This window comes from Sciurus carolinensis, chromosome 5 (assembly GCF_902686445.1).
Source record: "Sciurus carolinensis chromosome 5, mSciCar1.2, whole genome shotgun sequence".
Taxonomy (NCBI): domain Eukaryota; kingdom Metazoa; phylum Chordata; class Mammalia; order Rodentia; family Sciuridae; genus Sciurus; species Sciurus carolinensis.
The window spans coordinates 45,786,099-45,799,894 of record NC_062217.1 but is presented as its reverse complement, the minus strand read 5'-3'; the positions used below and the strand labels follow the sequence as shown (position 1 = coordinate 45,799,894).

At 39.3% G+C, this 13,796-nt stretch overlaps 1 protein-coding gene across 3 annotated transcripts in view; it reads right to left on the bottom strand.

The window, feature by feature from the left end:
- Positions 1–13,796, bottom strand: part of Epsti1 (epithelial stromal interaction 1) — a 99,372-nt gene that overhangs the window by 69,131 nt on the left and 16,445 nt on the right. For all 3 annotated transcript variants that reach the window (XM_047553467.1, XM_047553468.1, XM_047553469.1), the window contains exons 2-5: positions 12,347–12,405; positions 10,322–10,405; positions 6,978–7,051; positions 6,149–6,232 (exon numbers count right to left, since the gene is read on the bottom strand). In XM_047553467.1, the coding sequence (XP_047409423.1) occupies positions 6,149–6,232; positions 6,978–7,051; positions 10,322–10,405; positions 12,347–12,405 (301 nt within the window). The remainder of the gene's footprint in view (positions 1–6,148; positions 6,233–6,977; positions 7,052–10,321; positions 10,406–12,346; positions 12,406–13,796) is intronic.

The window sequence follows — 13,796 nt, the reverse complement described above, 5'->3', positions numbered from 1 at the left end:
ACCCAGAATTCACAGTGTCTTCAAGACACCAGAGAATATGCCACTTTTCAGGGAATTCCAAGGAGCTCAAGGATAAACTGAAAGGTGATTGTGAAGAGAAGGGTGGAAAATAAGACTGGAAAAGTAAGAAAGGGCAAATGATAAAGGAATTGATATGTTAAAGGCGTCTGGACTTCACCAAAGGCAGTGGTAAGCCATTAAATGATTGTAAGCAGGATAGTAAGCTGCTCACTCAAGTAGCAACATGGAGGATAAGCTGCAGAAAGGGCTACAAATACAAGAGGCACATGAGTGGCCTTCATAATCTAAGTCAGAAATTATGAGAGACCCCAATTAGGGTAGCAGGGATAGAGAGGATAAAAACAGAGTCCAGAAAAATAGAGGGGACAGAAATAACAGGTATAGATGTAAGTGGGATGGAGTAAGAAAAGTGGGAGACAATCATGCAGAGAATCAACATGAAGGCAAGAGTTCAATTTGAACCCTTTGGATCTGAGGCATTGGTGTGAACATCTAGGCAGAAATACCAAGTATGTACTATAATATATGGTTCTGGGATTCAGGTATATGTTCTGGCCTAAAGATATGAACTTCAAAAACCATCAGCATGAGCAATGGCTAAATCCTTAAATGTGGAAGCTATTACCTTAGGATAAGAGGTTATAGGCACAGAGATATCAGCAACCAGTGGAGACATCAGATACCAAGGATGGACCTGGTGGAACATCCATAGATCGAAAACAAGTGGAGGAAAAGGATCCAGAAAAAATACAGAGGGGTAGAATTAAAGGACAGAGAATTTAATAATTAATAGCTAAGAATTGTTAAGAATCTCCATTGGATTTTTTAATTAAGAACACCATTGGTGATCTTGGTTAGATCTATATTAGAAACAGAAGCCAAATTCAGCCCACTAAGGAACAAATAAAGAAGTCAGAGAAGTTGAGTTTCTAAGCCAACTAAGGATAGCATTACTTTCCTAAAACAGAGATTCCTTGATTCCAGTGATTGTGAAAGAGAGTCTACAAATTGACATTTGGAAAACCAAATTTGGTGGTAGAGAAATCTTTTAAGAAACTGACCCATGGTGTTTGAGACAGAAGTTGAAAGTGGATTAGAATAGAGAGATGCTACTTGTTAAGATTTGAGAGACTTGAGTATGACTACATACTGAGAGAGGAAACACAAACAGGAAAGAAAAAGGAGAAAAAGGGCTTAATTAAGAGATGCAAGATCCCAGAAGAATAATATTAGGGCATTTGCAAATAAATGGATGGAAATGGAGAATATCATGCTAAGTGAAATAAGCCAATCCCCAAAACCAAAGGTCGAATGTTTTCCCTGATAAGTGGAAAATGATATATAATGGGGGTGGGGGTGTGGGGAGCAAGAGACGAATGGGGGAACTTTAAATTATGTAGAAGGAAATGAGAGGGAGGGGGGTATGAAAAATCGTGGAATGAGACAAACATCATCACCCTATATACATGTATGATTACACAAATGGTATGAATCTACATCATGTACAACCACAGAAACGAAATGATGTACCCCATTTGTGTACAATGAATCAAATGCAGTCTGTAAAAAAATAAATTATGAATTTAATAAAAAAAAAAAAAGAGAGGCAAGATCCCTGAGGAGATGGGAGGAGAGATGAGATGGTGAACACAGGTGGAAGAATCCATCACAGCAACAAGGAAAGGCACCTTCTTAAAATGGGAATGGGATAGAAGCAGTAACAAGTAAGGGAACAGAAAAAAAAAATCTTAAAGGCCTCATGGGCCTTTATTTCCTATGAAGCAGTCAATGAAGTCACGTGCTGAAAACAAAAGGAGAAGAAAAGAAAGACAGTAAATTGAGCAAAGGTCTTGGTAACTAAGGCTGGGACTAGAATACAAAAGAAGAAATGCTAGACACTGGACATTGTTAAACACCAAGTTCAGATGGAAGCCCAGAAATATGGTATAGCCAAAAAAGGCTGTGTGGGTTTTTTCTCCAGTGACCCCATTCATGTAGATTTAACAGAAATGAAGAAATTGAACGAGGCCTGGTGATGGACCCCTGTAATCCAGCTACTGGGGAGAGTAGAGCAAGAGAATCATAAATTTGAGACCACCCTGGGTGACTTAGTGAGAACCTTAACTCAAAGAAAAGTAAAATATTTAAAGATCTGTGACTTTAACTTACAGGAAGAGTACTTACCTATCATGCATGAGACCCTGGGTCCAATCCCCAGTACTGTAAACAAATAAATAATTGAACCTATCCAATTAATGTGCTAAATAAAAATTGTCTTCTTTATGCCTTCCTTCCAAGAGGTCAATACACTAGTCAAATGAGATAGTGTTAAAGCACTTCTTTACATTTATAATTAGGTTAAGGCACATTATTAAGTGCTAAGTGCTCAGCATTGTAATAAGGGCTTTGATTATTGTGTAGCCTTTAATTCTACCATACCATTATTACTATACCCACTTTACAAACAAGGAAAGTGAAGCGCAGAGAAGCTAGCAGCCTGTACTCTTAGTACCACATCTGCATTTGAGAGTTCCTATTTTATTCTTATGGATTGAGTGCATTTCAACAAAGTTTTAATGCCCCCACCAAAAACAACCATAGAATGTAGGAATCATATTTCTTGATAATGGTTGTGTTCTTTTGAGTTTTCAGAAATGAGAACATTTCCCAGGTTATACGAACAATATTAAAATGATTTCCACATGTTGAGTTTACCCCAGACTTGTTCTTAAACAATTAGCCCTTGCTACTATCTGCTTCCTAGAAATAAGAAAGCAACATATGAGATTTCCTAAAAATATGTATTTGTGTGCATCTTTGCATCTAATACGCATAACTTCTATTCTGCTCATTAGTTTTAATGCTATACAGTGAGGTAGAAACTACCAATGTTTCTCAGTGTCTATGTAAAGCACAGTGACTTCTAGTGCTCCAAATGACTTTGGCAGCCATAGCTCTGGGGAAGAGCAAGAAAAGGCTTTGGATGCCACTCAGATCTCTTGCTGGTTTCTCATACTTTCTGAGGTTATGATACCCCAAGAGGTTGAGAGAATCAAATAGGAATGTTTGGGAATGACACAGCATTGTATTATACAATTTCCAACATAAGGAGATAGAAAGCAGAAGGTAAATCCAGGAGGTGGGGAAGGTCTTTGACATGGAGGTGAAGGTTTTCATACTTTATGTTTGTAATATTATCAAAGCCTAAAAAATATCAAATTATTGCTGAATTCATCAATGTGATTAGGAGGGGAAACTATGGTGGAAGTTTACTCCCACAGCACTGAATTTGGATGAAATCTTGCTGTGAGAGTTTGCAAAAAGCTGTCTACTTATGGGCAAGATCCATTGGCAAAGAAAATACCTGCTTCTGGTACACTGCCTTCATTTTTAATGACTTCCTTTTACTCTGCCCTAATATTTTAGAAACATTGTCTCTGCTTTAGAGATTGATAGGAAGAGACATTTATACATAATTATAAAACCACATGAGTTGTATTAGTTTCCTATGGTTGTTATATTTTTAAAAATCTTAACACAATCTTAACAGTTTAAACAACACAGATGTATTATCTTACATTTCTAGAGGTCAGTCACCCAAAATGAGTCTTGCTAGACTAAAATTAAGGTGCACTCCTTCTAGTTACTCCAGGGGAAAATTGGTTTTCTCCTCCTCTGCCGGCCTCCCACAGTCCTTTCCAATGAACCCTTCCACCTTCAAAGCCAGCAATGTGTAGACTGGATATTTCTCAGGTTGTCATTTCTCCTTTGTCTTCTACCTGCCTCATTCAACTTCAAGGACTCTTGTGACAACATCAGTCCTGCCTGGATGCTGCAGGAAATTCTCCCTATATTAAGGTCAGTTGATTAACAATCTTAATTCCAGCTATGAACTTAATTCCTCTTTGCCATGGAATGTAACATATTCCTATGTTCTAGGGGTTAGAATTTGAACATGTTGAGGGAGAAAGGGGTATTATTCTGCCTGCCACATGAATTATAATCTATTTCTGAATCAATAAGTATCGGGCACAATATGCCAGGTACTTCATAAAATCATTGCCCAGCCCCCAGCTCTCAGAGGCTTTGGAAAACATGGGGGAGATGGTAGGATAAGAAAGCATTGCTTTCCTTTAGTGTGGAGCATTTCATGCTGCTCAACACTTCACAATCAACTCCAGCAGAAACGAAAGGGCAGGTTGATTTGTAGCATATGCTCATTACTATAGTGTAAATATTCACACCATAGTCAGTTTCAAGCAACCATGAGGACAACTAACTCAAGAAAATCTTGAAAATGTAACAATTCATTCTCATGAACCAGTCTGAGGGTGGCTTTAGCACACTACTGGAAGTATATAATGCCATCGACATCCTCTAATCTAGGGAATGTATATTTAAAAAAAGCATCCAGAGTTCTCTCCAAATCTCCCCTTCACCCATATAATTAGCTCTCCCATTGACATGACTGAATAAAAACTGCCTTTCACACCCTCCAGTTCTTTTAGGATCAAAGGACAGCCACAAATGCAAGATTCAGTTCACTCTCACCTGACTATTACACACAGCTGGTGACCCATCAGATGGAGATCCAATGTCCCTTTGTGACCCCTCCTGAGACAGAGGGAAAACTGAAGGACAGGATGATAGGGAGGTCAAGATCAGAGACCAAGCTAGAGGCTCTTGGGTGGTGATAGCTGCCTGGCTCCTTGACTCAGGCTTCCCAGGAGCCGCCATTCTGCCTGGGGACAATGCTCTGCGGCCTGGTGTCCATGTGCATATTTGTCATGCATTTTAAAGGATGAGTGTTCCATCAGAATAGTCATTACCATCTCCCTTGGCCATTTTCACACTGGCAATGTGAAATATGCCACTTCTGAATGGCTAACATCTACTGCTCTACCCGACACCAGCTCCTACAATAGGTTTGTATTTCATATGAAAAACATTTGTGGCTTGATAAGCAGGTTTAAATTTTGATCCAATATGCAATCATTAAAAGATAAAAGAAAGAAAAGAAAGACAAGCAGACATCAGGAAAAGGAATTGAGTTTCCTGAACATACACTTGCAGAAGGTGTCACATGTGGTTGGCATCATATGTCACTCCCCTGCCCCCAAAACTCCAACACTTAGCTTAAAATCTACTGCAGTTTAAGACCTTGTGGAGAATGGGAGCAGGAGGAAGGGGTGGAGGTGGAACAACGCTGCATTCTTCCTTCTTCTCTAGCAGATGAGCTTTTCTTCTTTATTTGTGTGGGTGTGTGTGGTGCCAGGGACCAGTTTATTGCATAGGCTCCTGCATGTTAGCAAAGTGCTCTCCTGAGCTACACACCCCTACCACCCCATCCCAGATGAACATTTTGAAGAGATTTTTCCCAAACCTCAGAAATTAACTAAAACATCGTTTTGAGGCTTAGAATAGATCATATAACTAATACTGAAATATAAACGCATTTTCCTTCCCTTTCCCTCTTGACAGTACTGGGATTGACTCCAAGGTCTTGCACTCACTAGGTAAGCACTCTGTCACTGAGTTATATTCCCAGCCTGTTTTTTTTTTTTTTTTTTTTTTTTTTTAATTTTGAGACAGGGTCTTGCTAAGTGGTGCAGGCTGACCTTGAACTTGGGAACCTCCTGCCTCAGCCTCTCAAGTAGCTGGAAATACAAGTGTGCACCATCACAGCTGGCCAAAATGCTTTTTCTCCAGCAGTAAGAGAGACATGCCAACCTATATCACATTCACCCTGGAGAACTCAGCATTTGGATACAACTAGGAGAATGCACCATTGATTGCCACTGTTCCTAGTTGCTTTGCCTTCTGTTCAAATAGACAGTCAATAGCTTGGTCACTCACCTTAGAGGTGAGACAGTGTGGTGATTCAAAATCTGAGCACTGGGGCCAGTCTGCCTGGGTATGGATCCTAGTTCTTCTAATTACTGACTGCGGCCCGTGAGCAAGTTATCTTCCCTCTCTTTGTCAGTTCCTCATTTGCAAAATTGGATAATATCTATCTCATCCGATTACTGTAAGGATTAAATGAGTTAATATATGGACAGTGTGTAGAGGAGAACCTGGCCCAAAGCCCTCAGTGAATGCTAGCTAATCATCCTCTCTGCCTTCTTACCTTTTCTCTTTGAATTGCCTTCATTTTTTGGAGTTCGGCTTCTTCTGCTTCCTTCCTGATTCTTACAGATTCTTGTCTTTTTAGCTAAATTGTGTTGAGATTACAGAGTACAAAACAAAAAACAAAAAACAAAAAACATTTAAACATTTTTCATTCTGAACTTCTGGAACTCAAAATTATGATGAAAGGCAAATTACAGTATTGTTTTGCTCTACCTCACCATGATTATAGGTTGTTCCTTCAAGCTACTTAGATCACAGAGAATGGCAAGGCTACATCTTCTGCCTATGAAATTAGTGTGTTTCTTCTTTGGGATGTGTGTGTATGTGTGTGTGTGTGAGTGTGTGTGTGTGTGTGTGTGTCTCCATCTATCTTTATTTCTCTTTCCATAACTGAGTGTGTGTGGAAAGGTGAAGGGCAGATAATGTTTCCTGATGATAAAATGCACAGTGTTCATTGTAGAAATCACTGGGTATCTTAAATATTTCTTTGTACCATTTCCATGATAGACTTTGGATAAAGAAAACCATTTTTTTGGAACTAAAACATTCAAAACATAGTAGACTTAAACTATAGTGATTACATATTTAACTAGGAAAAAATCTCCTTGATTAAGGTCATGCTGATACATATATGGCTTGGATAAAAATTCTAGAAGTTTTTCTTTAGTTCTCACTTCCTGGCTTTTTTGATTTTTGAGAGTTGCCTTTTGCAATTGGCTTAAAAGTTTTATGCTTTTGGTAAAGTTACTGTGTTATTTCATGGTTACTTGAAAGTGCTAGTACTCAAATTCCTTGCCAAAATTAAACAAAAAGAGATGGATTCTGACCTTTTGCTGGTATTTATTTTGCATCAGTTGGAGTTGTTGTTTCTGCCTGACTTCAGACTCTGACTGGCTTCCCCCTAACAGGGGAAAAAGCGATGAAGGTAAAACATGAATATTAAGCTGAAATGTCAGCCATCAAGGACTAATTAATACAGGAGCAGTCTACAACATGAGTTGCTTTAACATTTTCATACCCCCAGAAAAAAGAACATTACCAGTTATCTTAATAAGACCTTAAAGAATGGTAATTACTTAGAAGAAAATCAGCTGAACAGAAAGATGAGGTCATATTTTCAATCAGACAATTCAACTAAAAATGTTCAATTAGTAGGTAGAGTTTTCACTTAGATCAAAATCATAACTGAAGGGTCATGCTAAACAATAAGAAATACTGCCTATTCTGGAAATTCTAGAACGTTCTTCCTGCTTGAGTGCAACCAATAAAAATAATGACCAATGATGCTTCCACTGCTTTTCTTGTTTTACCTCTATTGACCTATGTTCAAGTAGAGAAACTCAAGAACCCCTCGGGGCTGTTGTCACTAGATAAGTATGTAGTCTTTATAACTTATTCTTTCAAACTATAATGGAAATATTTCGCCAGTCACTAATTCTCAATCCATGCTATTTATTGTTCTTTCTTTAAATACTCAAGAAAACAACCATGGATATCAGATTATTGGCTCGCTCTCTCTAAGCCAAAAATGATTGGGAGTCAGAAATCTTCACAGTTTTACATCATTCATGAATTGTCATTTAGGAATTTCTCTGTGTTTTCACAGGCTAGATGTACATAGCAGAAAGAGTTCTTTGAAATAATTCATTCTCTGGTGCTTTGGTCACTAAAAGTGTCAGTTCTCTGCAAGACTTACTATCCCAAAAGATACATTAAAATAATTGCACTCATGATAGTTTTTATAATTGAACTGATGAAGATACCACATAGAGATGTCTTCTGAGTTTCAAAAAGTATACAAGGCTTATTTGACGTGGGCCCTTCAATCACTCTGGTAGGCAATGGGAAAAAACCAGAGAGCAATGTTGAAGCTTTTTATCTATTGTTCCAGGAACTTTCAGTATCTCCTACCATTTCAATATTTTAAGTGGTAGAGAAATGGGGGGGAAGAGTTGAGAATTAGGGGAAAAAATGGAGAAAAACCAAATATCTAAGTACTTACAGATTCTGTTCAAAACCCATCTTTAAAACATTCTAGAATCTTCTTCCCCCAGCTTCCCCCCACACACCTATTTCTAGATATTCTATACAACTGAAAGTTAAAAATGAGAATCTTGCTCATTTTTCTGCTAAGACTGCAAGATAATAGGTACCAAGTGCTCCAAATTTCAAAAGGAGGTGAGGTGCCCAGGCCCCAAGGAAAGATCTGCAAGGAGGTCACTGAAAACCAGTTTGGAGAAGCTTAACTGGCAGCCTACTTTCAGCCTATAAAAGAGGCTGGATAGGTGAAAGGGAGATAGAAATCTGAGGAACGATGTCTTTCTTAATCCCATCTCCTCTGTTTGTTGTTGAGAAAGGAAAAATCTTCCCATCAAGATGAGCAGAGATTTAATGAAAATCACTTAGAAACCTCAACCTGCATCTCTAGGTTTAAGAAAAACTGCCTAGAAAAGTCAGGAACCTAAAAGCACAAGGCTGCTGTCACTGGCTACTCACAGGGGTCCACAAGAAGAGGTGGTTAAATCACAAATGGCCTGAATCTACAGAATGCATGGGAAGAAAGTATGAGCAATGTGGCCTGTACTTCTGATGTGGGCCTTAGGAGAGAAAAAGTCAATCCAAAGCCATCTCAAAGGACTTGCCTATAAACATCCCCTAGAGAACAATGGGCCCTAAAAAGAGTTTACCAAACTCCAACAGTGAGACCAAGCTGCCAGTGGAAAGGTATATGGTCTCTTGTCAGGAAAATCAGGTGAAGGGTGGGTGGCAGGGAAGGAGGGATACTGAAGAAGTTAAAGAGCAAGAGGGAAAACAGCAGTGAGTCCTCATGCACCTAGGCTCAGTACACTACCTCACCTCTTCCATTTTCTCCTCCCACTTTGGCCCTAGAGGAGTGAGAATCTGGGAACAGAGCATTCAATAGAGAAAAGTTCAGCTATACCACCCTACTTCATTTGCTAGTTTCCTCCCTGGAACAGACCTGGCCTGAGGCTGGGGGTGGGGGGTGGGGTCCTCCATCATTAAAAGAATTTGGACTCTAGGCCTAGGACTGGAAGCTCAGTGGTAAAGCACTCACCTCACAGGCATGAAGCCCTGGGTTTGCTCCCCAGTGCCAGAAAAAGACAAAAAGAAAGAAAAAAGAAAGGAATAAGCATTAATTACTGAAAGGAGACTCACACTCAGAACTAGCTTGATAACTCTTTGAGGAAGCCCCAAAAGATCCAATTTCTCACTCCATCCAAAGGACATGCATGGGAAAGGCTAGGCTTGTGCCACACAGCTGCTGAAAGGGGCAGGTTAGGAAGGACTATTTTCTGGTTATATTCCTCAAGTCTGACTTATTCGGCATAGATGACACTTGAGCTTAACCCTTTTCATGAAAAATGGGAATGATGGTGATTACTATTACTTTCACTCACTCAATGATTTCCAAATTAGTTTATCTAGATCCAAGAAAACAAAAATACTTCTCCAAGACTATCTGATGATAAGTGGCCCCAGACTCCAGATGTGTATGTTAACTGTATCTGTGGAAACTATATCCAGCCCTTCAAGTTCTCAGCTGCTGGTGGTAGAGAAATGGGAAGAAAGAAAGCAAATGATTCACATTAGGTGGCATCCCCTCTGAATGATCCAAACACCAGCAGAGGCAGCCCAGACAATTCATCACCCTGGCAGCATCAGCTCCAGCAGTCCAAAGGTCTCTATCCACAGAATGAAAACCCAGGTGACATTTGTCTTTTCACCCACCACTGGGTCTCCAGCTCTTTTTCATCTTGCCTTTGGAACAGACTCCCCCTTCATTTTCCTCACATTAGCATGAACTGCCATGATTAATATGCTGTGATAGTTTTTCCTCTTATCCTGACTCGTGCTATGACAGGGCATATGCAGCACCCCAGGTAAGCTTTCTTCAGAGCTGAGCATCTAAGAGGCTCTAAATTATTTGTCAATTAAGCCATCACTTTATTCCCACATAGCTGAGGCATCATACATTTGCTACTTGCAGAAAACCAGGAACAACCATATACCCACACACTTAATTTGTCCCAGCATTAAATGCATTCCATCCCACCAACCAATCTCTATTGTAGAAAGAGGCATACAGAGGTGCTAGTGAGGCCCAGGGGGGCCCTGCCTCCCACTTCAGGCAACTGGTTTGCTCGCTTACCCAGCAGTGTTGGCACCACATACACCTGTTTAGCTCTATTCTGCTCCTTCCATTTCTCCAGGTTGGACAGTTCTTGTGCAGCAACTAAGTAAGCCAGGTGAGAAATATCAGATCATCAAGTATTAGTCTTTGAAAATTGATCACTTCAAGCATAAGAAATCATCAGATTAATCACATGCTCGCATTAGTGGACAAGATGTCCAGAAAAAGAAGACACCATCCAGCCCTAATACCTTGGGCTCACTCTGGGAAAATGTTCTCTCCAAGTGTCTGCACAGAGAAACAAAACAAAGGAGCATAGTGCATAGTTTTTCCTTCCATTCTGGCTTTTTGTTTGTAGTTGTTTTTTGCAGAGCTGGGGATTGAACATAGGGCTTTGCACACAGAAGGCAAATGTTCTACCACTGAGCTATACTCCCCAGCCCTTTTTATTTTAAGAAAGGGTCTATGTTGCCCAGGCTGGTCTCAAACTTGTGATACTCAGGTCCCAGTCTCCCTAGTAGCAGGGATTATAGGCATACCATCACACCTAGGAACTTCCAGCATTCTTAAAACCCTATGTCAAATTAATTTTAAAGGTTTTCTCTAGAAAATGTGTATAAAACTGGAATTCATGTCTGTAAAAACTGTTCATGCACAAGTAAACATATTCCCAGAGAATTCTGACGCCCATGTTCACTCTATTTTAAATATTCCCCAAGCTCATTACAACTCAGGGCAGTGAGGGTGTTGCACTGTAGGTGGGTTCCCCTGCTCTCATTGCTGGCATTTGGGACCACTAGGTAGAACCTGTTCCCTGAGGAGCAGGGCTCATTATGCAAATATTCATTTTTCATCATAATAGGATACACCAGGAGACACGCACAGGTCAGTACAGACCTGATAGTTACAAATGTCCATTCATAAAATTTTTCAATAGAAAAAAAAAAATTCTGAAACATTTCAAAATCCAGACCATTTAAAATTTAAATTCCTGCTAAGTATTAAAATAAAAAGCAAGACGACAGAACTTTGGGGGTTCTGTTGATCAAATGCCTGCAGTTCCCATAGTAACTGCAAAGCTGTGGTTATCATATGATATTCTGTCCTAACCCATCGTTGCTCCACACAGGGGGCTATTTGTCTGGTGGGGACAGGTGCTTTCTTCTTGTATCCTTAAGCCTATCATTATTCACAAAATTAAACTACCTACCAATGATCTAAAAAAAGAAGAGTATAGCATTTCAATACTAGTATCATAGTCTGACTTGAACATGTCTCAGAACTTTATTGTGAACTGAACAAGCTTGAGGTCTCCTTGCAACTACTAAAAGATAACGTTAAATGACCCCATTTATATTTACTGTATTTCAGTTAAACATGTCATAGACATGGGCTGGGGTGGCTCAGTAGCACGGTGCTTGCCTAACACGTGTGAGGCACTGGGTTCAATTCTCAGCACCATGTATAAATAAATAAAAGGTCCACTGACAACTAAAAAAATACTTTTTAAAAAACACAGTATAAGGACCACAAAAGTGAGAAAGATGTAGCCCCTGCCCTTAAGGAGAAGAATCTAGAGAAGAAAATGAAATTGAACAAATAAAAACAGCCAGGGGTAGGCTGGATAGTTACAAAATTATGGAGAAGCTAAAGCAAAATTACATTAAGGAAGATGGGATAAAACAAGAATAATAAAGATTATTTCATGATCTATTTGGTATTTAATTTGTTTCAAAAGTGTTTGTAGTACCATTAAAACCCAACTATTTAGGGACAAGACTGGTCTACTGGTAATAGATGCAAAATTGTTTAAGCCCCACAGAAATCCAAGATTTATAATCATACCATGAGCAACAAATTTAGAAGTGTTAACAATAGAATAATTTTAAATATATAATTAAAACTGCTAAAATTAAAAAAGAAAAACTTTGTTGAGATCCAGTGCATCTAAATGAATCAGAACAGACAAATACTTCAGGCCAAAAACAAACCAATTGTAAAGAAAATGAGAAGCATTCTGAATGTTAAATTAAATATACATACTCCTCTGTATCTGATGTCTCCGGCTTTCATTTGGTGCAATCATGGTATATGCACCTGTGCTACAATGAAGAGGAAAAAATGGTTACTGGCATGAGAAACTACTAATGCATACAAACCACCTTCTAATATGCGGTGCAGGTTCAGTCAGTTTTTTCTTTGTTGTGAATGAAAGATCTGACAAGGACAATTTTAGGGAAGAAAAGTTTATTGGAGAACTCATGGTTTCAAAAGTCTCCATCCATAGACAGCAGGCTCCATTCCTCAGGGCTTGAGGTGAGCTGTAACATCACGGTGGACGAGTGTGGCAGAAGGGAGGGGCTCACATCATGTTCAGGAAGCAGAGAGAGAGAGACTCCACTCAAAGATACAAATATACACACCATAGCCAAGCTCCCAATGAATGACTTCCTCCAGCCACACCCCACCCGTCTCCAGTTACCACTCAGTTAATCCCATCAGGGATAAATTCACTAACTAGGTTAAGGCTGTGACCCAATCATTTTTCCTCCAAACCTTCTTGCATTGTCCCTCGTATGAGCTTTTGGGGGGACACCACATCTAAACCATTACATATATTAATGATTATCATCATCAAATGGGAACTGTGGAAGATAAATTTCTTAAGATCTGGGTCTGTTCCACCATCTTGCACTCTAGTTGTCAGAGTAAGACAAATATACGGAGTCAAATATGAAAACATAAAGCAGTGGATGAAGAGACAAGATCTCGTTAGAACCACTTCACCACTAGTTCTTGGTACCATGCCTGTAGGGCTCCATTGTTCCTCCAGGTGGCACTTGTGGGTGAATCCCTGTGGTATATATACACAGTGGAATATTATTCAGCCATAAAGAATAATAATATTATGGCACTTGCAGACAAATGGATGGAATTGGAGAATTCATGCTAAGTGAAATAAGCCAATCCCAAAAAACCAAAGGTCAAATGTTTTTCCTGATAAGTGGATGATGATATATAATAGGAGTGGGGGTGAGAGAAGAATGAAGGAACTTTAGATTATGTAGAGGGAAATGGGGGGTATGAAAAATGGTGGAATGAGACAGACATCATTACCCTATGTACATGTATGATTATACGAAAGGAAGGAATCTACATTGTGTACAACCATAGAAATGAAGAAATAAACCCCATTTGTGTACAATAAATCAAAATGCAGTCTGTAAAAATTTAAAAAAAAATTTTTTTTAAAGGACTGGCAGTCTCCTTAAGAAGGTTGTTAAGCAAAAAAGCCAAACTCAGAAGGTCAAGGGTTGTATGTTTTCTCTCATATTTGGAAGCTAGAGAGAAAAAAATAAAAAGCAGGGGTTCTTGTGAAAATCACAGGGAGAGCAATAGAACAAAGTAAAGGGATCCCGGAGAGGGAGGAAGGGAGAGAAAAGGGAAATACTGGAGAATGATACTGGCCAAATTACATTTTTATATTGTGTGT